Source organism: Mugil cephalus, chromosome 7, assembly GCF_022458985.1.
Source record: "Mugil cephalus isolate CIBA_MC_2020 chromosome 7, CIBA_Mcephalus_1.1, whole genome shotgun sequence".
Lineage (NCBI taxonomy): Eukaryota > Metazoa > Chordata > Actinopteri > Mugiliformes > Mugilidae > Mugil > Mugil cephalus.
This window is the reverse complement of record NC_061776.1, coordinates 28,135,271-28,162,809: the sequence shown is the minus strand read 5'-3', so window position 1 is coordinate 28,162,809 and position 27,539 is coordinate 28,135,271. Positions and strand designations below refer to the sequence as shown.

General features: G+C 38.9%; 1 protein-coding gene across 3 annotated transcripts in view; it reads right to left on the bottom strand.

Moving 5' to 3' along the window:
* Positions 1-27,261, bottom strand: part of LOC125010773 (E3 ubiquitin-protein ligase RNF31) — a 66,664-nt gene extending 39,403 nt beyond the window's left edge. Inside the window, exons 1-7 of one of the 3 annotated variants that reach the window (XM_047589583.1) lie at positions 18,895-18,917; positions 18,057-18,169; positions 16,765-16,963; positions 15,191-15,337; positions 11,915-12,070; positions 11,262-11,318; positions 10,356-10,551 (exon numbers count right to left, since the gene is read on the bottom strand). In XM_047589583.1, the coding sequence (XP_047445539.1) occupies positions 10,356-10,551; positions 11,262-11,318; positions 11,915-12,070; positions 15,191-15,337; positions 16,765-16,963; positions 18,057-18,130 (829 nt within the window). In that variant the 5' untranslated portion in view covers positions 18,131-18,169; positions 18,895-18,917. Of the gene's footprint in view, positions 1-10,355; positions 10,552-11,261; positions 11,319-11,914; positions 12,071-15,190; positions 15,338-16,764; positions 16,964-18,056; positions 18,170-18,894; positions 18,920-26,941 lie in introns of those variants that run through there. The other 2 variants (XM_047589585.1, XM_047589584.1) reach the window with 2 other exon arrangements.
* Between the last annotated feature and the right edge of the window lie 278 nt (positions 27,262-27,539).

Here is a 27,539-nt window from a genome sequence, read left to right as displayed (position 1 = left end):
TCTGAATGTATGTTCATTATAGATATGTATTTTTTTTAATTTGTAATCAATTTAAGAGACTTAAAATAATAATCCACTTGAATCAAAAACAAATTGGACAAATTCTGAAATTTGCATTTATGTACATGGAATTTCCCCAATAGGATATAAAGGTTTACTACAGTACGAAGTTTCTTTTCTTGGGATTCAAAATAAGTAATAATGTACTTCCTTTCAATGTTGATTTTGTGTTTTGTTTTACATAATATATAGTTCTCCAGATCTTTCCAAAATGTACCGCTATATGCACAACCATAAAACAAATGAGTTACATCTTCAGGTTCAATTTTACAAAAGGTACATTTGTTATCAATGTCAAGGAATCTCGAAATATACATCTTGGATGGGTATATATTATTATTTATAGTATTTTTAAATATAATTCTCTAATTTTATTTGTGACTCAAAGTTTCCTTTTAATAATGCATTCGTTGTTCAAAATGATAGTTTTTTATGGTGAAAAGTTATGTGAACAACATAGCTTCCAGGCTAACAAAGCTTGTTGATAAAATTCCGACATCTTAACTGGTAATTTTGAAATACTATAATTACAGAACGATAACAACTTGAGACCTCCAACATTCTTGAACATTATGAATCTGGAGTTTTTAAGCATCCCTTCAACCATTTAACTCGAAATGTATAATTTTGATCCATAAAATCTAGTAGATCAAAACCACCTTTGGCTTTAGGACCAGAAACCAAAGTTTTTTGTTTTTCAAATGATGGTGCTTATTATTATTCTTCCATACAAATCTAATAAACATACAATTAATTTCTTTACATGTAGAATCACAGACATGAAGGGAAAGTGCTGGATACACAAATCTAGAAACACCTTCAGCTTTAGTCAAAAGGATCCTTCCTAAGATTGATAAATTTCTTTGAAGCCATAAATTCAAAATAGTTTTAGATTTTTTCATTTTGGGAGAGAAGTTAAGTTGTTGGCATTCTACAACATTCTTACGTACAAAAACACTGAGATATCTGATACAATTTTTAACAGGTATATCATATAAAGTTTTATCATTTGTATCAAATAGACATAAAATTTCACATTTCGATGTGTTTAGTTTTAGTCCAGAAGCAGCTGAAAATTTGTCTATTAATGCAAAAGCATTTTCAATCTGGTGTTTATCCTTTAAGAATAATGCTGTATCATCAGCTAGTTGTGTTAGTTTAATTTCTCTACCAAAAATAGACAAACATTGAAATACAGGGTTATTTAAAATATGTAATGAGAGTAATTTGACAACAATAAACAGCAAAAATAAAAAAGGCGATATCAGACAGCCTTGACGGACGGATCTCAGAACTGGGAATCTTTTTGTAGTGTTCGGATATAATATGACACAGCTGTCAATATTTTTATAAAACATTTCAATAGTTGATCCAAAATTTTGACCTTTGACCTTGTTGCTTTAAATAAAAAATTATGTTCCACCGTATCGAAAGCCTTAGAGCGGAAATATTGTTTCTCTTTAGGTTTTGTTTCTAAAGGGCAAAGAAGTAGCTAGAATTCCTTGAGCCATGTTAATATATGCATTATCTATTTCTTCTTTTAGTCTCTTCAATTTAATTTCGTCATCCTCTAATAGACTATCTTTCTTCAATAATGTATTCAATTCATTCATGATACTTATTTCTTTAGAGGCATTAATGTTTTTTATTGCTTTACTTCGTCTCATTGCTACTTCTCTTACCTTAAACTTAAAGTATTCCAATTTCTGTGTGTGATTCATTTCGGTATCCCTGAATATCTGTTTTGCTGTTCTTTTAACAACATCGCAAAATATATCATCATTTAATAAATCATTATTGAGTTTCCAGAAATCACGAAGATTTTTTTGTTCAGTACCTATTAAATGAATATTAATCAATTTGTAATCAGATAAGGGAGCAAAATCATGAGATGATTCTGAAACAAATTGTGAACAAGAAGGCGATATAAGCCACAAATCAATTCTGGATTGTAGGGATCTATTTGCATTACTCCAGGTAAAATCTTTTACATCAGAATTGAAGTATCGCCATATGTCTATGACCGAAAGTTGTTCACAAATAAATGCTGAATGTTGGACTGTTCTTGCCGGTAACTGATCTAACAAATCATCTGGAGCATCATTGTAATCTCCCCCAAGAATCAGTTGTGCTTCTTTGTATTTTAATTTAAGAGCTTCAAGTTTCGTACACAACTGCATACACATTATTTTTGCAAGAGCTGTGTTATTATAATTGTATAAGTTACAGATTATAAAAAAAATCGAGTGGACACCAGTGGAAGGAGTCCACATTCACTCATAGTACAACAAAGACATGAACACACTGGCACACACACAGACTCATATCCAGTTTGAAAACCAAAACAATCCATCTAAAAATAAAGATTCAATAATAGTACCTATAAATTTGTTTAGAAAACTTACCAATGATCTCCTCATTGCTTCAGACAATGGACTTGTCTCTATACTTGTCCTGCTAGATCTCAGTGCTGCATTTGACACCATTGGTCAAAATATTCTACTACAGAGACTTGAAAGTGTGATCAAGATTACAGGAACTGCACTAGACTGGTTTGAATCATATCTGTCAAACAGATTCCAGTTTGTCCATGTAAACAACAATTCTTCTATATATACCAAAGTAAGCTTTAGAGTTCCTCAGGGTTCTGTGCTAGGACTAGTATTATTCACATTATACATGCTTCCCTTAGGCATTATTATTAGAAAGCACAGCATAAACTTCCATTGCTACACAGATGATACCCAGCTATATTTATCCATGAAACCAGATGAAACTAATCAGCTGGTTAAACTCCAAGCATGTCTTAAAGACATAAAGGCTTGGATGACCTGTAATTTTCTACTTTTTTCTACTTTTCTCAGACAAAACTGAAGTTATCGTATTTGGCTCTAAACATGTCAGAGATTCATTATCTAATCACCTGCTTTTGTTGGATGGCATTACCTTGTCCTCCAGTACTACTGTGAAAAACCTTGGTGTTATATATGACCAGGATATGTCCTTTAATTCTCAGATAAAGCAGGTGACCAGGACTGCTTTCTTTCACCTTTGTAATATCATCAAAATTAACCAGCTCCCAGTTTGGGTCCGGGAGGCAGACACAGTCTCTACGTTTAAGGTCAGGCTTAAGACTTTCCTTTTTGACAGAGCTTATAGTTAGAGCTGGCTTAACCATTCCTTAGTCATGCTGCTATAGGCCTAGGCTGCAGGGGGACGTTGCACTGAGAACATGTCCTCTACTCTCTCTTCTCTGGCTCCTGTCCTCTAATCTCTTATAATTTATTTTCTGTCTCTTATAAATTATTTTCTAATACTAACCGCTGTGTCTCCCTTTCTCCCCTCCATCTTCTTGTGAGGGTCTCTGGTCTGGAGTGCTGAATATGTGACCTGTGGAGTTCTAAGCTACATCTGCTGCTGTGGCCTCATCAACCAGCCCAGTCTTCATGGTCTGGAGTGCTGTGTATCAGACCTGTGGAGCTCCATAAACTACATCTGCCCCAGTTGTCATGGCCTCCTCCAGTTGTCCACTCCTACCTAGATGAACAATTCTCCAACTTGCCCATGATTCCTGTTATACTCACAAACTGTCTAACAGATCATCAGCTATGTGTTATATTACTAGACCCTACGTTTCCTTCAGCTTGATGTACAGTGGGGGAAATAAGTATTTGATCCCCTGCTGAATTTGTAAGTTTGCCCACTTCCATAGAAATGATCAGACTCTGGATTTTATGGTTGTTTACTGGTTATGGGTATAGACAGAATATCAATCGAAAATGCATAAAAAACACACAATCTAAAAGTTATAAATTGTTATGTATTTTATTAAGGGAAATAAGTATTTGATCCCCAACAATTCACTTAGAATTCAGGCTCCTACCGATTGGCTGGTGCGCATGTGGCACACAGCTGTGCTCAGTCAACTAATTACCAATACTCCTGATCTTAACTCGTCATGTATATAAAGCACACCTGCTCTAAGAATCAGTTTCTTACATTCCAACTTCTACAGCACCATGGGCAAGACCAAAGAGCTGTCAAAAGATGTCAGGGACAAGATTGTAGACCTGCACAAGGCTGGTATAGGTTACAAAACCATCAGCAAAAGGCTTGGTGAGAAGGTGACAACTATTGGTGCCATTATTCGCAAGTGGAAGACCCATAAAAGGACCATCAACTGTCCTCGGTCTGGAGCTCCCCGCAAAATCTCGCCTCATGGAGTGAGGATGACGATGAGAAAGGTGAGGGAGCAGCCTAAAACAACACGGCAGGAGCTTGTTAATGATCTGGAAGCAGTTGGGACCTCCGTCACCAAGAAAACAGTTGGCAACACACTGCGCCGTTATGGATTGAACTCTTGCAGTGCCCGCAAGGTCCCCCTGCTCAAGAAGGCACATGTACAGGCCCGCCTTAAGTTTGCCAGTGAACATCTAAATGACTCAGAGAAGGCTTGGGAGAAAGTGCTGTGGTCTGACGAAACCAAAGTTGAGCTATTTGGCATTAACTCGACCCGCCGTGTTTGGAGGATGAAAAAACGTGAGTATGACCCAAAGAACACCATACCCACGGTTAAGCATGGAGGTGGAAACATCATGTTTTGGGGCTGTTTTTCAGCAAAGGGTACAGGGCAACTTCACCGCATTATGGGGCCAATGAATGCAGCCATGTACTGTAACATCTTGGACAAAAATCTTCTTTCCTCAGCAAGAACACTGAAGATGCCTCGTGGGTGGGTTTTCCAACATGACAATGACCCAAAACATACTGCCAGGACAACAAAGGAGTGGCTCAAGAAGAAGCATATTAAGGTCATGGAGTGGCCTAGTCAGTCTCCAGACCTTAACCCGATCGAAAACCTGTGGAGGGAGCTGAAGCTCCGAGTTTCCAAGAGGCAGCCAAGAAACTTGAAGGATTTAGAGACTGTCTGTAAAGATGAATGGGCCAAAATCCCTCCTGCGCTGTGTGCAAACCTGGTGACCAACTACAAGAAACGTCTCATCGCTGTGCTTGCCAACAAAGGTTTCTCTACAAAGTACTGACTTGTGTTGTGCTTGGGGATCAAATACTTATTTCCCTTAATAAAATACATAACAATTTATAACTTTTAGATTGTGTGTTTTTTATGCATTTTCGACTGATATTCTGTCTATACCCATAACCAGTAAACAACCATAAAAACCAGAGTCTGATCATTTCTATGGAAGTGGGCAAACTTACAAATTCAGCAGGGGATCAAATACTTATTTCCCCCACTGTATGTATCTATGACAGAAGTTTGTTTATCTTGTTTCTCCTGCTCTTCTTTTCTCTCTATCTTCTCTGTTTCTACCTGGCTGGCCTTCAGCAGATGGGTCCCTCCATATGAGCTGGGTTCTGCTCAAGGTTTCTTCCTGTTAAAAGGGAGTTTTTTCTTGCCACCGTCGCCCTCAGGCTTGCTCTGGAGGTTGCAGGCTGGTTTTTGTGAAGCGTCTTGAGACAATTTGTAATGTTATTGGCGCTATGTAAATAAAACTGAATTGAACTGAAAAATGGCCACACCAGCAGATTGTTGGGAGGCATGACAAAAATAACAGTGACCACCCCATTGTGCTTTCCAGAAATTCACATCATTTTGAGTGAGTCTCTTGTAAAAGGATTAAGTCAGCATTTTTTCATCTGCAGAAAATAAAAATAGATTTTCTTTTGGTACTGTCACAGATACTTCTAACATTAAGGGATACTATTTTTAAGGAATTAAAATGTAAGTCTATCATAAGGGGAAAAAAGTAAAGTGAACTAGAAGTCTGTTAAGATAAACAGGAACTTGTAAAGTGCTGAGATATAAATACACAAGTAGGCACTCTCAAATGAGAACTCTAAATATTGAGTACCTTGAGAAATGAAGACTTTCTCTCTCTCTCTCTTTTTTAAAATAATTAAGTAAACAAATTGCTTAATTAAATAGGTAATTGTGCCACTGTAGAAAATAGGTCATTTAACTATTCATAGCAACGTATGTTAACCTCAACATAATTTATTGTCATATTAATATGATTGAGCTATACAGTGGACAATAAGTGCCTTAGTAGGTGTATATAATTTTAACTTATGGTATGAACATGTTACCCCATTAAACTTTACATTTATTCAAGTGTTATTTTGAACTTAAATCAATCACTATTCATTGTGAACAGCAACCTGAATTAACCTGAGGTAGTTAAGACATCTTGTTAATATTAGGTAGCATTCAACTTAACTTAAGATCACCTTATTCATTAAATTAACTCTCATGCTGTGCTCATGCCACCGGAGCAATCCATTTGGTCTTCTTCCCATTGTCGCAAGCTTTTTTGACAATTGGCCAGAGTTTGTTCCTGCATAGTCTCTCCATGTAGGTGAGGTCTTCTGCCATCCGTAGATTTTTTTCTTTCATCACGTCAGAGTTGAGGGAGGCTCTCCATATTTTGTGTCGGACGGTGCGCATGGTGAATTGTATGATGATGGGACCTGGTTTGTTTTCATCTCTTTTTCCTCCCACTCTATGCACTGTATCTATCAGGAATCCAAGTTTGGATTTTTCTTCTGGGATGATCTGGGCGATTATTCCCATCACCTCCTTTCTCAGATCTTCGTTTCTGTGTTCCGAGAGATTAGGAAGACAAGGTTCAATCATCGGCTGTATCTCTCTGCCTCCTCTTGTCTCTCCTGGATTGCAGTCGTCCGCTCGTTCAGCCTCTTTATGGTGTCACCTGTTGCCTTACACTGCATCCCAAAGTTTTTCAACTGTTCCTGCATGACCACAATCTCCGCAGTGTTTCTATTCATCATTTCTTCAAACTTGGAGAATTGGTCATTCAGCCCGTAAAACGCTTTCAAGATGTCAATGTTAGACACATTTTCCACTCTGTCCTCCAAAGTTCCAGCACGGATCTTCTTTGAGCAGGGGATGTTAAGAGGAGTTTCAGGAAGAGGAGCACATAAGCCTGGGAAGGTCTGATCAGGCTCCAGCTCCATTACCAGTCCGCCCTTTCGTTTTTGGCCATATTTTCAGTACTAGCCTGTCACGTTGCTAATCTAATCTTGGCCGGAATCCCCAGTCAGACGCTGATGTTGTTACCGCTACCATAGACATTAATATGTAGGCGCCCTATAGAACGCTGAACGGCGTTCATAGGTCACCGGCATCTTTGTGGAGTCAGGATTCGGAGATGATAAAATGCCTCGTACGTGTGCTGCTTGGAATTGTTCTAACCGTATGTATTATGTATATATGTATGTATGTATGTATGTATGTATGTATTAATGTCTATGACTGCTACCATTCGTGAGTCAGTCAGTCACACCAGTCACTGGAAGAGGAGTACGTCAAGCTAAACATGTAGGTGGACAGCAGTTTAAGTGGTAGATGACTGTAAGAAAAAAATAAATTTTCATGTGGGAATATTTTTCCCACAAAGCAGCCCCAGCACTCCTGCTGAACTTCAGCAGGAATCTTAGGCCTCACTCCGGGCAGCTCAGAGGACACCGACAGTGCTAGCAGTTGATCTCATACACCACAGGACACAATGGCTGTTCCGCCGTACTCCACAGTTAACGACCAGCGACATAGCCAAAAACAAAAAGTCCAGAAAAAACAAAATAAAAACAGCACAAAAAGACAAAAATGACCAAAAACCATTTTGGTTTTATTAAAGCCTATGATTCATAGGGGCCAAATCCCAAATTGGGCAGCCAAAACTGACCTGATATTATCATGTGTGCATTTTTAACACGATATTTAAATTTAATTTTTTTAACCTCTTACCATTCCAGCCTTTTGGCAGAAAAATGCCCATTTAGGACATACCCAGAGTAAATTGAATGCTGTTCATGAACAGTTTGGAGCTTATGCATGGTCTTGGTTTCTTTTGAAAGCTAAGGGCGTATTCACACCAGGCTTGTTTAGTCCACTTGAAACAGACCCTTTCTCTGATCCGGACCTTTTGGGTAGGTGTGTTTTACACATCAGCAGACTCTGGTGCAGACCAAACAAGTGAACCGAGACCACCTCTGCAACTGGGACTCGGTTCGTAACAAACTCTGGTCCACTTCGTTTATCCTGTCAATGCAATCCGAACCTTCTCTGAACCAAATGCAACATCTCAGTGCCTTTTTGGATTAAACAGACTTCCATTTGTAACAATTCACCATACACACAAGGGGGATCTTTTCAGGACAACACTACCTTTTAATGTTTCAATTATATTAAGTTTGTTTAACTTCACAGTCACTAATGCCGTGAAGTCCGACGTCTACAGCCAAATCACAAAAAGAATGTGTGTGGCAGGCTTAAAGTAAAAAAACTCAAAAAACGGCAAAGATCCCACCAATAATTTTTATCTAGTGACTAAGCAGTTACGGGACACACGTGGGTTTGTTTATAAGGTTGGTACGCTTGTCAAACCGAACCCTGAAGTTTCTATCACAAAAGTCAGAATCACTGTAAGAGGTATTGTCCTTGAGGCGTCGAAGTTCTTACACAGTTTAGAATAAGAAGTTGTTGGGTTCGCCTTAATTTTTATTTTTTTGTATCTGATGCCTTCAGAGGAAACTGAGGACAGATATCATCTGGATAAGGCGAGATCATCATAACATAAAGTCTTACTTACTTCCTGTTTTGCATTGTTTCTTATTTAAAGATTACAAACAGACGTCCAGCCCCAATACGCACTGGTCTATCTGAGAGGAAACCAAACTTTCTGGGTAAGTAGCATATTGCTATTTAGAGCATCTCATTGGGACACGAAACACCAATCATCCGCTAAGTTTGCTGCAATTGGCTCAGTCTATGGCTTAAAGAAGGGGGAATGCGCTTCTTTCCAGCGCTGACTCTCATTGGCTTCTGAATGCTGTTGATGGGACAAGGTAGCTCGGAATTGGCTCAATGACGTGTCAATCAAAAGGCCAGAGTTTAGTGGCAATTTAAAAATTAAACGCTGGTAAAATTTCCGTGAATTTTTTGATAAAAACGAAGATTGTGATGAATCTCCTTCTTCATCCAACCAATAAGTGCACCAGGGTCTCAACCACAATCCAGAACCCTGTGCTTCTCCAAACAGTACCCCACTGTAATAAGAACTGGATTCAGATACTGATACTATGGGATGTCGCAGTATACTGGAATTGACACTAATCATGATATTAAAGAAATAAATTTCAATACAGTGTAAAAAATACGCTTAAAAAGTATGATAATATTGTGTGAGTCCTGGCCTAACTTGGCATGCCATCAATTATATTTGGCCCGCACCTTGCCCACTCTATTTGTTTTTCATGCTGTCAACACTCAGAATCTGCGCTCACTTGCTGTTTTTGTTCTCTGTTTATAGGTGCACTTCCACTCCTGGCCAAAGAATAACACTGTGAAGAAGAACAGATGAAGATGACCACCAGCGATTCAAGGATGCAGATGGAGCGTGTTGGGCAGTGGCACACAGAAAAAAGAAAATTCAAAAGAAGGTGGGAAAACGATTATCTTTTTACCAAGGTCGACTCCCCCACAGTGTACGTTGCATAATTGAAGTCTTAATGGGGGCACGTTTTGTCCTGTGTATTACAGTAAGTACAGTACTTTATTTTATTTCAGGCATGTTTTGTTCATTTAACTAAATGTCTTTGTATTTGAAGATATAGGTCCAAGGCCTAGTAATGACATGGACATGTCTTAAAATATTTCTTCAGTGAGAGATTCAATTATTTTTCTCATTTAAAGAAGTTAGACAGATGTTCATTAATTTTGTGAACATAAATGTCAAGCACAATAACCAGTGCCATTCATTAATTTGCGATATTGTTTATTTTGCACATGTTGTATATACCCATATTCAACTAATATACTGCAAAATTAACATTGTGGCCGATGACCCTCTCCCGGATTCAGTTTTGGTCCTCCCCTGGTCCAGTGCCACTTGAACACAGTGTTTTACATCTGCTCCCTTTTCTTCTGTTCTACTGTTATTTTGAGTGTAATTCATCTCCCAAAGGAGAGAAAATTACATAAACAGAGTTAAAGATGCATTTGCAACAATCTGAATCCATTGGTTCTGGTAAACAGTGTAGTACAATTTGACATTTGAGGAAACATGAGAAAAGGATCAGTACTCGTGATGTTTCAATGTGTGCAGCTAAAGCACGTTTACTTGATAGGCTGTGGGGTGAAGGCTGATGTGTACCTGTGTGAATTACTGTAACAGTATGGATTCTAAACACATAAACAAGCACAAGTGCATACAGCCAAAGTCAGAGCCAATACAGTAAAATAATGATTTCCTCACCTGATTGTTTGTTTGAGGAGGTGGCAAATGCTTTAATTGGTCTTAGACTTTGGTGTTTGGTAGACAGAGAATGACCATAGCTGTTCTCATTCGAGGAGCAATGGGAGATGGCTAGAGACTTGGTCTGGTTGTCTGGGTGACACACAGTGGAGGAGGAGGAGGAGTTGATCACAGTATCAGTGTTGAGACCCACATCCTAAGAGAAGAGATGAGTGGCTAAAATCTGAAATCTAAAATTGGCATCAGATTACAGTAAACTTAGAAATAAAAAGATTCACACTGTGTAATACCATACTAATACCAACATGTTACTGAAAACGAAGGCTTCATCACACAGAGTTTCTCTTGGTCCAAGAAGTAAAAATCATGACGCTGATCATTGAAATTTTTTCTTCAGTGGTGTATTCCTATTTGGATGAATGTCTGTTGTGGTCAACAGTGCTATGCTATGATGGTGTGGTAGGTTAAGATAACTGGAGTGATAGGACAATAAATTATACATTTTTATGAGAAGTGCTGTAGTTTTAATAGTGCTATACACTACCTCGGCAAACAGCATTGAAGGGTCTTGGATTTACTTACTTGACTAACAGATATTGGGTTATTGAAATTTTTTTTTTTTAAAAATGCTTGTTCAAACAGTGGTCTATTTTAAGATATATTATTCTTAGGTCCACAGAAATAGCTTTGTTTTTGAGACATTGTGTCTAATATGAATAAAGGTGTGAAAACCTTGGTATTTCTTTTTTACATTGACCTGTGAGCAGATGATTAGTCAAAATCGTATTCAGGTCACATCTTTTATAAACCGGTGTGTAAATGAAGTTGTGCCCTGTATAGTAAATCATTTCTGGTTTCATTGCATACAAAGCCATATATTCAATGCAGTACGCAATATGATTCTACCTTGTGTCTCAGTGTAGGGATGATTCTCTCATAGAACTCAGGCTGGGGATGAGCCTCCTGGGATCAAATCAAACAAGCTGCCATTAATACTGTATATTCAATAATAATAAAATCCATCCAAATTAAGGAATGTCAGAACAGGAAAACTGTAGAATGACAAATGCAATTGTTAAACTTACGGAGGATGTGCCATGTGTGTAATAAGTTAAAGATTTTCAACCTGACTACATCCAGAATGGAATGGAGGCTGGGAAGAGTAATGGGAACCATGCCAGCCGAAAAGGCACATTCACATAATGAAGATCAAGAACAAGACTAAATGTGTGTGAAGACTCGTGCTTGTAGTAGTACATTTTCAGTGAAATTTTCTCATATCTGGTGTAAATGCATTAATGTGAACAAATGCAAAAAATATTGAAGAAATAATTTTATCCAAAACCTTTTAATACTATACAAGTAGGGGCCAAGGTCAGGTGCCATATGTAGTATACTGGCCTGCAAAATGTGAGTTGCACAGTGGGAAGCCATGGATAGAAGTGTACAATATCTTAAATCCATTTTAGGTTGTGGAAACAGGGGAACGTCTGGCACACTAAGAAAAAGAAAATGTGCTACGGTCACCAATAACAGGCATGTAGAAAATACACACAAACCTTAATAAGCATTTCAAGTTCCATCCTCAGGCTCATTACTTCTAGAGTTACTGCAGCAACTCTGCCCACATCAGGATCTGTGACATCATCAGGGAAACTGAGTCCATCTCGCTGCTGATTGGAGTAACCATATAAACCAAGCACAGTTCGTCCCCCCTGTGAGCAGAGAGAGCAGGGTGTCACTAAACTGGGGTGAAAAGGGCAGAATTAAGTAAAGAAAGTCCAGAAGTGGATCATGACAGAATGTGCAGTATGTAACATTATCAGGGAGGTTAGGTTTCTAATGTCTAGCCCATCTTTAGGGTGTACCCTGTAAGCCTGTAAGCTTAACATACTTGGCTGAGAAGGACCACAGGCCAAAGCAGACTCCAACACCTAGGTGTGAAGTCCTCTCTCAAGGTAAGGCGGAATAGATGGGAGATTATAGGGTCTATTCAGTCCAAAAGGAGAGACTGTTGTGTCCCGAGGGGTGTGTTCTGCATGCATAGTGGCTGCACTGCTCCATGTGTGTGACACAGCTGATTGAAACCAACAACTTGGCAAACAAAAGCAATATAAGCAACACACCAGTCATTTGGCCGGTGTGCAACAGAGCTGAGGACAGCAAAAGAAATCAGAGGAAGAATAAAACGAAACACTTCACTTACCACGGATTAAACGCATGGAAAAAGGACTTGCATCTAAAAAGGGCTACTGGTAAGCTCATGTCTCCCCACTGGACTCTCATTTAAAATAAGATCTCTCACTAATCTTTTGCTTGAAGTTCTAACTTTATGTTATGCAACTTACTGTATGCTTAGTTTGTTTAGGTCATCTACATTGCTTATTTCCCACCACAAAATATCAAAATGTGAAATAAAGCAATGGTCAGGTTTAGTTTACTGATGTTTAAAAAGCAAATAAATATATACATTTGAGTTGAATTAGTTTAAGTTGATAATTAGTATGGTAAACTTTGCTTTGTTAAAATGGAAATTTAAAATATTTAATTCATTTATAAAAATAGAATATTTCTGTGCGTTTCATCTAGATAACATTCAATTCTTCTTTCCCCTCGGATTTCCAAATCAGCAGGCAGTGCTAACACGGGGCCATGCAAACCTGTTTTACCACTAGTGTGAGATTATTCTACAACATTTACTCACCATCACAGTAAAAAAGTCCATCCTATGGAGGACCGATTCCGACACAGTAAAAAATACATAAATAAATAAATAAATACCTAAATATATGACATAAATGTTATTTATTTATCCATTTATTTATTTTTTTATTGATACGATGTGGAGCTCATTAGTCCATCAATCAATAGTTGTGTTTTGCTTTAATGTGGCACACAGAAGTACATGTTACTCTTATGTATACTTATGTTATGTAGGCTATAATTAAGTTCAAAGAAATGATCTACTCTTCTACTGAATTTATTTCCCCACATTGTGTTCTGTTTCATCCACCATCTTTCTTAAAGAACAAACTTAGGAGTGGACAGCAGGTGAAAACCAAATACAAGAATATGTTGCAGTCTGCTGACAATGAATTTCTGTATGATTTTAACGGTAAAGAAAAAAAGCACATAAAACTGACACAGGGAATGGTCCTCCCACCCAGGAGCTGATTCCAGCAGATGAGCTGGCAGTGGATCTTAATAAAAGGAGGGGTCCAGGGAGGGACCATGATGGACTCCGAGCCCAAACAACAGGAAGTAGCAGCTTCCACTACAGATTAAACACACTTGACAATATTGTACTATCTGACTTAGAATTTTCTTGCAGCATCTAGGGACATAGTTGCACTTTTGAAGCCACCAGAAGATGATACAGTTAGTTCTGTACATTTTCTTGAAATAACAGGCTTGGCATGTCCTTTCAAATGTCCGTACAAGTTCTGTTGATTCATGTATGCATGTATATGTCATAATGAGTGAACCTCTGCAGATGAAGAGACACTGTCACTGGATTTCAGAATGCTTAAGGTATCATGTCAGTGTTGTGAAGATCTCATACTTATTTAGTCCAAAATTAATATAAAGTCGTGATGTGGTGCTAATAAAAATATGCGTTCAAGGACCCAAAACTGCACAGGCTCAAAAGCAGGCTTATAATATTGGGCCTCATTCACTAATATGTGCGCAGAAATGTTCTTATTCTCGCAAAAAAATAAAAATACTTGCGCAAAATCACCGTCGGATTCATGACACAAATTGACAGGCGCGTGTCCACGAACAGCAATCTGCACACTGCCAGAACGCTAAGGATGCAGCAGTCAGCGTCACAGATGACCTGCACGGTGATTGAGTGGTAGTTCTTTCTATTCATGAACTGCACAGGATGGAGCTTTAATGCGCACATGGGTGCAGTCTATCGCTCCAAAAGTATTTGGCATTCCAGCAATGCTATAAAAACTCCTCTACACTTCACTCCAGCATTGTTCGTCATAAGGGAATGTTAAGAAGATTGGCAATTGTTTTATGATGCCATTTAAGGTATAATTTACCTTTGGGATGACATGGCTGGAGTGGGTCAGAATGGGTTGTGAAATCCCAGCCCGACCCGCTGTTTCCCTCTGGAATGTACCTGTAGCCAGGAAACTGAGGGCGGACAGGACTTATACCTGAGGAGGTACAGGATGAGAGCAGTGTGTCGGGGGATGGAGATGCGGCTCCAGGGAATTGCACAGCTCCAGCAAAACATGCCTTGGCAATCAGAAACGGCTCATAAACCATTCTTCACTTTAGTCAAACATGTTTTGACGGCCCCTGAAGATGCGCTCTCTCCTGAATGCACAGACAGGGATATCTTCCAGCAAGGCTAGATCTGCCATCACTCCACTTCAGTGGAGGTAGCCGTCACGGTACCAAGAGCACTGATGAACAACCTTATGTTCAAACATGGTGTTAGTTATGGACAGACTGTGACTTGCACAGAAGTCCAATAACTGAACACCACTCGGGTTCAAATTAGACAGGTCGTTCCTTGATTTCCTTTTTATTCCTAATCCATGACTTGATGAAATTCATTCTCCAGTTTTAAAATGGGATTCATTTGCAAATCATTTAGGATGAGGGTGATATTCTCTGATAACAAACTAAACCTATTCAAAAGTCACAATGATGATGTTTTTGCTCTTTAAGACTCTGAAAATGGCCAGATTTAAATAATGATATTAAAATTTCCAGGGGTGCATGCCCCCATACCCGCCTAGAAGTTCTGACTAATGACCTCAGTATTTTTTGGGCCCTGTGTACTGCCCTGGTCATGAGTATGTTGTTTTTGATACCTGAATAGCATCAACGGTGGCCCTGAAAACCGGGTTGTTGTGTTTCACTGTCCTCCAGTACTTTGGCCTGTTGGGATTTGTCAAATTACAGCCGTACTTTTCCAAGATGTTCAGTGCTGTAGACAAACGCTGAAGAGATGCAAGAGTCTGCAGAAGAAATAGACAAGCAGAAAAGTTAAAGTTAGAACGATTTTAGGGCCAAATTAAATTAAATTTAAATTAGAAACAAGCACTTAACCACACCAGCATTATTTACTGCGCTCTCAGCCGACTCTGGATTTATATGTGAAATTTTATATTTAATCTGAATGGAACTATAATGTAGTAGTTATATATGACAGTAAAACACCTTCAGACATCTTTGTAAAGTAAATCTAGTGCAGCAAGTCTTATATCTCAGGGCTAACTTGTATTACTAAGGAGCACTGTAACACCTTACTGAAAATTTAGTGCAGTCATTGTGTGCAAACACAACATTTTGAGGTAGACCTAAACTAACCTGAAACATTTTTGACCATTTAACTGTATTGTGTTTGTAATAAATAGAACAATTTACTGTTCTATTTTCACTTTACAGGGATATGGTCAGTAGCATTACAATAATTAAAAACACAGAGCATAACAAATGTACATTCACAGATGCAAAGTATGTTGTCCGAACAAAAACACAACTAAGTATTAAATTGCACAGATAATGACTGTTGGATATTGCACAGAGTTGAGTGTAATTTATTCCTGTCTAGCTGCCCAAATAGTTCTTTAAAAAGCCTCCAATTAATTCAAAATGCTGCACCAAGGATCCTCCCTCTTATCCTTTTGGATAAACCTTACAGTTTGGATTGGCCCAGGTAACACTGAGCCATCCTTATAGAGCTATAGACAGTTTGGGGATGATGCACTGAGCACTGGTCCTCTACTTTTCACTCTCTTTCCTGTGCTCTAACTTCTTATCTAATTGCTTCTTTATTACTGCTGCATTTGTGTGCCACTACTGAATTCCATTTTAATAGCTGTGTGCATCTCTCTTCATGTTCCTGCCCCCCATCCCCACTCTATCCGCCATAGCTCATGCAACATCGTCAGCTATACTCTATATGTATCATAATTAGCTGCTCTCTTCTATCTTCTTCTGTCCTTGACCTCAAGCAGATGGGTCCCTCCATACGAGGTGGGTTCTGATCAACGTTTCTTCCTGTTAAAAGAGAGTTTCGCTTTTCCATCGTCACCTTTGTGTGCGCCCTGATGCTTTCAGGCCAGGTTTCAGACCAGGTATTGTAAAACATCTTAAGACAATTTGCATTGTTATTGACTCTATATAAATATAATTGAATTGAGCATTCTGTACAGTCTGTGACATGAAAAAAGGTCATTATCACAGTGTGAATTAACCCATTAGTCTCACATTTCTTAGCCTCCATGTTTTTATCAGTAATGTTGATCAATGATCAATAATAGTTCCAATATCCATTGCTAACAATATACAGTTAACAGCATTGCTGCAGTGTGTCAGTATAAGAAAAATGTAATTAACATTGTAGGTGTGAACCTGTGGTTCTGTACGTCTTTACTCTCACCTCCTTTCTGTTGCTACCAAAGCTATTTTCTATGACCATGGTCTCTGCAGCAATGTGGCAGTATTTGGAGCAGGGTGGTAAAGGCAAACTAGCCATGGCCATCACTCCAGCCCGCATCTCCACCACTGTGCCCCCAGAGTACAGACACACTTGAGTCCGACTTCGCAGGTTGTGCAGCTGCTCTGCCAGCGATGGCATTCTACATACACACATATACACAAACAATCAATGCATGTATATTACTTAGGGGAAAATAAAGTCAAAACCATGCATTTACAGAAATTCACTTAAATGAATACAATATCAGAATTAGAACATTCAGTGAAATTACATAGTTATTGTTATAGAAATTGTTAAAAGTATACAATAAATCATATACTGAGAGAAAGAATACTGCTAGTAATTACTGCTAAACTGAAATAACATGTGATGCTGCAAAATAACTGGAACGCAATTACAATTGAATGGTATTTAGTCAAAAACCAAAGAATGTATACATAGTGAAATTTGATCTGATCTGACTGTTACAACACTCACTGTACACTTAAAACAACAGATGATTATCTCCATGCATCTCCCACCCCCATTCTTGAAACTAGACACAGTATGAATTAAAAGCAGTACACTGCAAAAATGAATAGTCTTAATATAAGAAATAAATACTTGGTTTGAGCAGATATAGACTAAAATTAAGTGAAATAATCTGCCTGCGCAGTAAGATAATCACACTTGGTAAGATTTCTTAAAATAAGAATAAATACATATTAGGCAAGTGAGAAATATCTTAAAATAAGTGGCGAAACACTCATTCCAAGTACTGTATACAAGTCAAATAATCTCAAAACTAGCTTTTTAATTCTTATTTAACTTTTTTTTTTACACAAATTGAGTGAAAAAATTAAATAAATCCAGAGCAACTTTACAAGACAATTCTTCTTAATTCAAGAGTTATGATTAGCTTTTATCTTAATCAATACATTTAAAATCATACACAGAGAATATTGTTAACAAAATTTATTAGAAGCGTAATAATAATCATCATAATTCATCTCAATTCAAGTTCTAATAATGATACTGTTCTAGATTTAAGACAACCACCTACTTGAATGAAAACAAGTCTTGCATTAAACAAACAAATATTTTATTTTCTCTGCATAAAAAAGAACATGCCTTTTTTAGCTCTGAAATGCAGGAGTAAACAGTTTTTCCAATACAGTGCAGTTAGTCAGTTACACTGAGACTGCACACAGCATAAAGTGTACGACCGTAGCACCAGTCATGTTTTGGCTCACAGTATGTATGTATCTGAGCTCTTTTCGTCGCAAGAAGTTCTCTGGTTCTGGGAAAAGGTCCCACAGGTCTTCATGAGACAGAGTGCTGATCATTTCTTCACTTATGTTTGCAGCTGTGAGATAATGTAAGACACACATTGCAAGATGAATTAGTGCCATTGACCAAACTGAAACAGCTGGCTAGCGCAGACTAGTTAGTGCATTAACAATAGATTAAATACCTCAGTGGACTATGCATCACCATATCAGAGTGGTGAATTAAACATCGTAATCGGTCCTAATTCTTTTAATTCTGAAGCGATTTTAATTCAAATATACAGAATGTATATAGCAATCTACAATTTTAGAGAAACTCAAAAGCATAAATTCTAAATAATTTACATTATAAGTTGTGGCTATTCAGAAGGTTAATGTTTTAGTATAGAATTGAGTAGATCCACCCCAGTAACTGTATTTAATTGAAACAAGTAACCAGTATCATGCTCAAATTATCCAATTTATAATAAAACCAAATTCATTAAAAACAGTTCAGAATTCGGAATTATGACGTAAAAATAAAACAATAACTACGTGCAAAATGTATATTTGACAACACTACCTCTTAAAGTCGACACCGTGGCGACACTAAGTTCGACCATGCTGTTAGCGGTTTTAGCTAAAGTTAGCTCAGGTAACGTTAGCTCGTGCTCGGCTGCAACAGTGTACACAACAAATACACACTTACACATGGATAATATTTAAAACGTATGTGACTAAAAACACGGGATTTGTGATACAACTTTACCTGCGATGAAATACGAATTCAAAACGTCTCAGACGAGGCTGCTTTTTTACGTACCTGTAACGTTTCCTCCAGAGAGCAGTACTGCTGTTCTTCTCCTTTGTGTTCGCTACTGCGCATGTTCAACTTTCAACCAAACACGATGAAGTTCTTAAAAAAACAGGTGAACGTATTATGCTCACTTAGATTCTGAATAAAACACGATGTTTTTCAGAGATGGAAATAGCCATGGAGTGTCCCATCTCTCATTTTCGTTTAATCTTTAATGAGGGCTGCGCAGTAAGGTAAAATAGCGGTACAGCCTGACCACTGCTGAACCATAGACTGCTACCATTTCCAAAACAGGGATTTATGGCAGAAATTAATTTTATGAAACTGAACTGAACAGAAAATCATGGATTTGTGTATCATTGTATTTTATTCAATTTTGTTGGAGTTTTATTTTGATTGAAGGAATACTTCAACATTCTGGGAATCCCTAGTCTTGTGATTACCATGAGGCAAACAGCAGAGACTCCAGAAAGTCACTATCTGATGAGTTTTTGTCAAAATCCGTTGAAACTTATGGCTTTTTTATAAACAATATATATTTTCTTAAATCAAGTAAGTCTAATTCCTGAAACAAGATGGTTTATCTTTCATATGACATATGACTCAAAACAAGATGTTTTCCGACTTTTTGACTTAACAATTAAAGACTAAAACTTTTTTTTTTAAAACGACAGGCTGAGTGCAAAAAGCTGCACACATATCTGGCTGCTGCTTGAACATTACTGAGTTGTTGATAAATTAATTAATTTTAATTAATAAAAATAGTTAAAGAAAAAACAACAGCTAAATGTTGAGGGGACACTGATATAGGTTTATTAATATTAAAATTTCTGGAGATTTCCTGTTAACGATTCAACTCATAGGAATGGTAACAGACCTACTGTTGTAAGGTCACAGTAAAAGAGAGACTAAAACAACTACAGTCATAGTTATAATAATGAAAACAGTCATCTAAGACATTTCAGGTATCTACTTATTGCCACCCCTATGTGAGTAATAGTCTCACCCTGGCCACCTCAATAAAACATTTCTGGCTCCACCACTGCCATATTGTCCCAGCGGTCACTACGATCTCAAAGGGCAGGACTACTTGTGATTCTTTTCAAAAAGTAGAACAGGGGGTAAAGCCTTCAGCTATCTGACTCCTCTCCTGTGGATCCAGCTCCCAGTTTGGGTTCAGGAGGCAGACACTCATTCTACCTTTTAAGGTCAGGCTTAAGACTCTCCTTTTTCATAAAGTTAGGGCTGGACTTAAGTTATGCTGCTATAGGTCTAGGCGGATGGGGAATGATGCACAGACGACATGTCCTCTACTTTATTCTCTCTTGCACCAAGTTCCTAACTTGTACTTTCTCCTCTTGGGCACCAAGCTCCTGTTTTTCAATCTCTCATAATACTTTTTCTATCAGTGCGCTTACATGCACGTTGTTACCGCCAGGCTCAAGGCCACACACAGAAAAAGCCATTAAAGTAGTTTATTTAGCTAATTCAAAATTAGGACACTTAACAAAATGAATAACATCAGCTGTGACTGGATGGAAGTAACAAACCGAACAAAGGAACAGGCTGTGGAGGATGCAAAAGGCCTCGCAGAGAGAGCGAGAGACTAAGAAGGGACGTCTCTTATGCCCTTTTAGAAGCCGAGTGTACATGGGCAGGTACATGAAGCAGACCCTCCCAGCTCCACCCAAAAAACAGCATGAAAGAAGGAAAGAGGACGGCATTAGCTCAGGAGGTAGACACCAGTTAAACTACATAGTAACTGCTCGTGACATGGCATCTGCCACCATATTGTCAGTTCCCTTCACATGGCGAATATCTAAATGAAATAGCTAAATTAAAAGACAACAATGCATAAGTTGCTGATTTGGGTTTTGGAGAGAGTGGAGAAAAGTCAGAGGGTTATGGTCCGTATACACCACTAAAGGTGTTACTCCTCCCCCTACATAAACCTCAAGATGTATCAATGCCCAGATTAGAGCCAGTGCTCCCTTTTCGATTATGGAATAATTTAACTGATGTGTGTTGAACTTTTTAGAGAAGAAACTCACTGGGCAGTCAACACCATTTGTGTTCACCTGCATGAGGACAGCACTAGCATCCACATAGAGAGTGAATGGTTGGTCCATCCTTGGAGCTGCTAGAACAGAGGCAGCACGCAACAATGACTTCACTGACTCAAAAGCCTTCTGACAATGAGGAAACCACTCAAGTTTAACCTTTGAGCTCAGAAGAGATGTAAGTGGAGCTGCCACTGAGGAGAATTTTTTTTTCAAAACCCAGAGAGTGTTCTTTCTTAGTTGTCAGAACACGGAATTAGCAACTGCCAACCCTTTTGCTCTCACTGGGCGCAGCTGACCTTGCCCGACCACTTTGCCCAGGTAGGTGACAGTTGTTTTTGCAAACTCACACCTTGCTACATTAATGGTCAGGCAAGTGTGGGCCAGACGGTCAAACAGAACTCTGATGCATTGATCATGGTGCTACCAAGAGTCACTATAAACCACAACATCATCCAAGTGCTCTCCTGGTTTGATTGTCATTGCTCTGTCTCTTGGTGCATGGTAGAGAGCAGTATAGTTCAGTCATGGACACTTCAATATGTTCTCTTTAGCAACATTTCTAAAACACTGTGTCAAATACTTGGCCCCATTATCTCTCATCTCGTGCTGGTGTGGAGATTCGTGGAAACACACTGTTATCTTTCCTGCAAGTGGCACACCTTTTCTCCAATTTTCAAAAATAAGGCACTTCTGATTGATGGAAGACCTATTTCTGCACCCTAGTGGGAACAGAGGGGTTTTCACTACTTAAAAGACAATTATAATGATTTTGAATTACTCTCTTTTGCTGATATTAAGGATGCATTCGATCTGCCAGGTTCCACTTTTTTGTTTTACTTACAGCTAAGGTCAGTGCCTAGAGCACATGGCGTACCCTGGCAATGGTCTTTACCTGCCCACCCACTCTGACATTTTTAACTTAACAAAACATAGCTAAGGGTATGGTGTCCAAATTGGACCATTTTCTGCAGGTAACAGACCTTGTCTCATTCCCTGCATCCTAATGTTAGCACATAGCTAGCCTTATCTTTAGCATGCTCCCCAGTTAGCGTGCTCCCTCCGTAGCCACAACCACTGGCTCGTTCGCTCCGCTGCCAGGGACATATTCTTTGCGGCTGCTAAGCATTTCAGAACCTGGTTGTGGCGCCAGGTGTATCTCCCTTGAGAGAGACTAACCCTACAACCTGTCAGAATATGGCTAAGCGTACATACACCAAAGTGGGCAGGCAGCATCCTCCCCTAACTGCTGGTTTAGGTTTTGGGGAGATTGCAGCACATCATAAATTGCCCCTATCATAAATCTAATCCTACTAGCCTTCATGCTCCACAGCTCTCTCCACAACACTTTCCATATATCTACACTGTCCTTGCTTAGCCTGCGACACTGCCTTCGTGCATCTCATTACTTCCTCTTGCCTATGAATTTCCTCCACTACCATCTTCTTCTTTTCCTCCGCGGATACCTTGCTCCACAGAGGTTCCCTGCACACAGTCTCAGGCCTCCACGCCCTTGCTGCACATGCCCCATGATATCCCTAAACCTGAGGGCTGCCTGTGCCTCCTGAACCACATCTCTTGGGTTCCACTTCCACCCTGTTTTAACTGTGGGGGCTGTCCGCCTGACTACTGGATCTTTTGACTGAGTAAGAGTCATCTCCAGTCTATCCTTAGCACACTTAAACTCCTCTGTTAGAGTAGTTACTGGGAGCCCCAGTATGCCTTTCCCATACAAGGCTGCACCGCTTAAGCAGCGTGGGACACCAAGCACCAATGAATGAATCATCCTTTCAAGCTTCACAACCTTTGTCAGAGGGACCTCAAACACTGTCAGTGGCCACATTAGTCGTGGCAATAACCCAAATTGCATGCACCATAATCTCAGCTTTCCTGGGAGCCCTGACCAGTCTATTCTTGAAATGCCTTGAATCATTTCTTGTCTCAATCCTTCAAACTGTGCTGCATCGCTGAGACTTGCGTCATACCACCTTCCCAGACTCTTCATTGGCTTCTCTCTCACTGTGGGAATAACCTCCTCATTAATAACAAATTTCTTATCTACTACCTTTAACAACTGAGATACTCGGCTTCACCTTCATCCTAGCCCACTGCAAGTTGCTGTTTAACTTATCACACAGTCTGCTAGTACATGGAGCAGTAGACGTCACAGTCATCATGTCATCCATGGAGGCCCTAACTGGGGGGAGACGAAGCCCTCCATGCAGCTTTTCTCCACCTACCACCCATTTCAAGGCCCTAATAATCACGTCCAATGCCATTGTAAAGGCTAGTGGAGAGATTATACACCCTGCCATGATGCCTGCCTCTAGCTACTTCCATGCTGTAGTATACTCTGCTGTTCTAAAGCAGAGCTGTATATCTGCAAAGTACGCTTTGACTAGGTCTTTAATACTGCCTGGAACTCTAAAAAAAATCAAAAGCTTCCCATAACAAACTGTGAGGAACTGAACCAAACGCATTAGCCAGGTCTAGAAATACCGCATGCAGGTCTCTCTTTTCTCGCTTTGCTAACTGGATTTGGTGCCAAATCATACTGGTGTGCTCTAAGTACCCAGAAAAGCTGGGGATTCCAGCCTTTTGCACTGACGTATCAATCAAGCCATTTCCCTCCAAGTACTTAGACAGCCTCTGTGCCACAACACTGAAGAAGACCTTCCCCTCAACATTATGCAAACCGATTGGTCTAAACTGACTTATCTCTTCTGAGCTCTTCTCTTTGGGAATGAAAATCCCCCCTGCTCTACGGCATGCCTTAGGGATGACCTGTTTCTTCCAAACTACCTTCATCAATTTCCACAGAAAATCTCAATACATCTGGTGCACTTTTATACAGCCGATACAAGACTCCATTAGGTCCAGGGGCTGAAGAGGCTCTTGCGCGCCTCACCACCTCCTGAACCTCTTTCCACCTTGGTGGGCTAACATCACACTGCTTGCCTATTTCTCCGATTGGTGGAAATCAGAGGGGAGTGCCATCTTCCTAAACCTTTCCTTATCTTTATGTACCTCCACAAATTACTCCTCAAGTTCCTGCTTTGGCACCAGCAGGCTCCCATTCTTCTCTTTACTAAATAGTGACTTCACAAATCTAAATGGGTCCCTATAGAATGCTACTCTCGCCCGCTCTTTCTTTCTCCTATTTTTCCTAATGCTCTCCGCTCTTCTTAATGCTGCCAGTTGTTCCTTCACACCAGCCTGTAAGCAATTAATGCCTTTCTTCTCCTCCTCTGTGGCCTTCATCCACTGCCTCTTAAGCAATCTCCTCTCCTGTATAAGTCTATCAATTTCCTGCTGACGCCTAGACCTAACTACTTCTCCTTGTGGTTCCTTCCGCTTCTCACTAATGCCAAATCTTTCCTTACCATAATCGTAGATTATATCTCCTATCCTCTCCAACTTATTCTCTACCGTCCCTTTTAGTTCACCTAACGCACTGGCCAAATCATTATTGATATCTTCCCACTTCCTAGTTTCAGCTGCGCTTGGCCACTTCATCCTTGGTTTCTTACCACTGATCTTCTCCCTCCTTGGCTGACTGCGCTCTTGTTCTGCCTCCGTGCTAGTACCTGCCTCAACGTTAGGGATGCTGATATCCTGCGAGCTGTGGGTTACTTCCTGTCGCTGGACTTCAACCAACTGACTTGATACACTTCTTAATGATATGTCATTCCTCAATATTTCTAAACTCAAAAAGCAAGTCAACTTTTCTGGACTGACAGCAGCCAAGAAAATGATTGCAACTCTATGGAAGCCACCTCATTCTCTTAACTATTCAATCTTGGACTCTCTCCCTTTTGGACGTCATATACGTGGCGCTTTCAACAGCTCGGATTAACGGTGCTAATGAAAGCACCCTTAACACCTGGCATGGTACCGCTGAGTCTTTGAAAAATATGCTCTAAGTTGATTTTGCCACTGGCTCTCTCACCTCATTGCCTCTAAATGTTAAGTCCCCTCTGTTTTGTCAATGTTTGTGAGTCTGTGTGTGTATGTTTTTTTTCTGTTTTTTTTTTTTGTAGATTATGTATGTCATTTTATTTTTTCTTTTACATGTATTATTATTATTACTATTGTTATTATTATTATGTATTATTATTATCATCAATACTACCCTAACCGGAGACTAGAGGGCTAACTGTCTTTCGCTGTGAATCCATCCTAATAATATTGTATCCCCTGAAACAATTCTGTTGAATTTAATGAAAATTAGAATTAAAAAAAAAAAAAAAAAAACACTGCTGCACTTTGAGTAGGAGCTGCTGTAATGAAAGTAATTTCCCCCTGGGATCAATAAAGTAATTTTGATTCTGATACACAGATATACACATGAACATACACACACATACAAAGAGTGGAGCAGAAAAAAAAACACATTATTATAATGGTAAATGATCTTGCTTTTATGTAACGCTTTTCTACCTACTCAAGGGTACTCAAAGCCCTTTTACAGTCAGAGACACATCTACCCATTCGCTCACACACAAGCACACACACATTCACACACCAGTGCCAGTTGCACTGGGAGCAACTGAGCAACAAGTGTCTTGCTCAAGGACACTTCGGCATATGGCACACTCGGGGGATCGAACCGCTAACCCTTCGCTCTACCTACTGAGCTATAGCCACAGATGACATTATATAGAGGGGAAGAAGGTAATGATAAATAAATATGTAAAAAAAAAGGGGGGGGGGGAGGTTGTGTAAGTGTGCAAGGAAGTTTTCATATAAACAATGAAAACATAACAAATATTACTGTATGTATGCATGTGTGCAAGTGAGCACATAAAACAATATATAAACAATAATAAAACAAGATTCAGAGAAGACAAGGTAGGACAATAGACTATTAGATTAAAGTCAACTTCGTTGATAATAGTAACAATAATATGCAGATAACAAGCTGGTAATCAATAATAATAAACATACATACACATAAATATGAGTTGAAGTGCATTATAAAAATCTGTTATTGGCAATGGTTTTTTAGGTTCATCTGTTTGGTTTGTGCTAGTTATCAGTATTTCTGGTAGATGTGGAGTGTGTGTTTGTGTGAATGTGTGTGTTGAGTCTGTGCCCGTGCCTTTCAGTTCTTCGCTGCATTGTTGTACCTGTTGTTTTTTTTGTTTTTTTTTTTTTTTAAATGTTCAGATTTCAAACGGTTCATACAAATCGCTGGTAACAAAGTTAAACTCCGTGATACATGTTACAGTATTGGTGTTACAACAATATAACTCCATTTGGTTTGTGTATAATGTGATTGTCTTTTTTTGTTTTGTTTTTTTACTTCACTGCATGACAGCAATAAAACTGTAATATTAAGACAGCTACTTCAACCTGAGCAGGCTGAAAATACATGCCATGCACTTCAGTCCTGCAGTGGCAGAACAGCATGTTGAAATCTGTGGTCCCATGGAGGAGACGAAGCAAAATTGTGACTTCATTCAAGAGAAGAGTTTTTGGATTATTTATCATATATGGTATTGATAAATAATTGATTTGGACAGTGTAGCGTGTAAAACTAAAAAGACATAAGGCTGGTTCAGCTACAGCATAAATAACAAAGCCACATCTTGGATTATCTCACGTTCCCTGCCAATAAATAAAAAGGTGTCAATTCAGGATATTTTCACATCTCATACAAAAATAAAATATCAGGTCTCAATCTCAAACTCAACACCAATGTAAAAGGGGTTCTCAATGCTTTTTCCCCGAGCGAAAAATTAAGAATAATACCATTCAAAATATCTATTATAGCATCTGTCAGTGTAAATGTTGTATGTAAGGCATCACCTGAGATAAGCTACTACTCTGGTATAAAGACCATTTATTTACATACCATCTTAAATACAATACCTTACTAAAGTGAAATTTTGTTATAATGCCTCTGACACAAAACAATATATGTGCTGATAGAAAATGTACTGCCATATCGCACAGTCAGACATGGATATTGGGTGGCTGCTGTTTCCTACCTCTGTCCATCAAGAACACGACGGTGAAATCCTTGTCTTCAGTGCGCTGCAGAGCTTTGGTCCTCTTCGACCAGTGCTGCAGCAGTGTCGCGAATGTAAAATGAACAGAAGGGGCAAAGCGCTGCTGATGTCTGGACTCAAACCGAAACACGCTAAGCCCTCGCGTCAGACTCAATATGGGTCGAAAGTGACACTCAAAAGCTTTTTAAAGGAATGTTTTAAGGCAATTAAATTAATTATCAGTTGTGTGTTCCACGGCGGTAAAGCCAGTCTCCCCTTCGGAAAACACACTGCAGCTAGTCCTCATCCCCAGGTGCGTGTGTATTCTGAGCATTACGAAACAGGCAACAATAGTCCTTCACAATAAAAGCAATATCCGCTTTCAGTAATTTTACAACGTTTATCATTATTTGAGTCAGATTTAATATTAAAAGGTTAAGATAAAATCCGAATAAAATAATTTTAAGATCAAATCATTTTTTTCATGGGCTGCGCAAGATCACGCAAAAATACAAAGAAGCCACCAAATAGATAAGTTAAAATAAATAAATAAATAAATAAATAATAATAATAATAATAATAATAATAATAATAATAA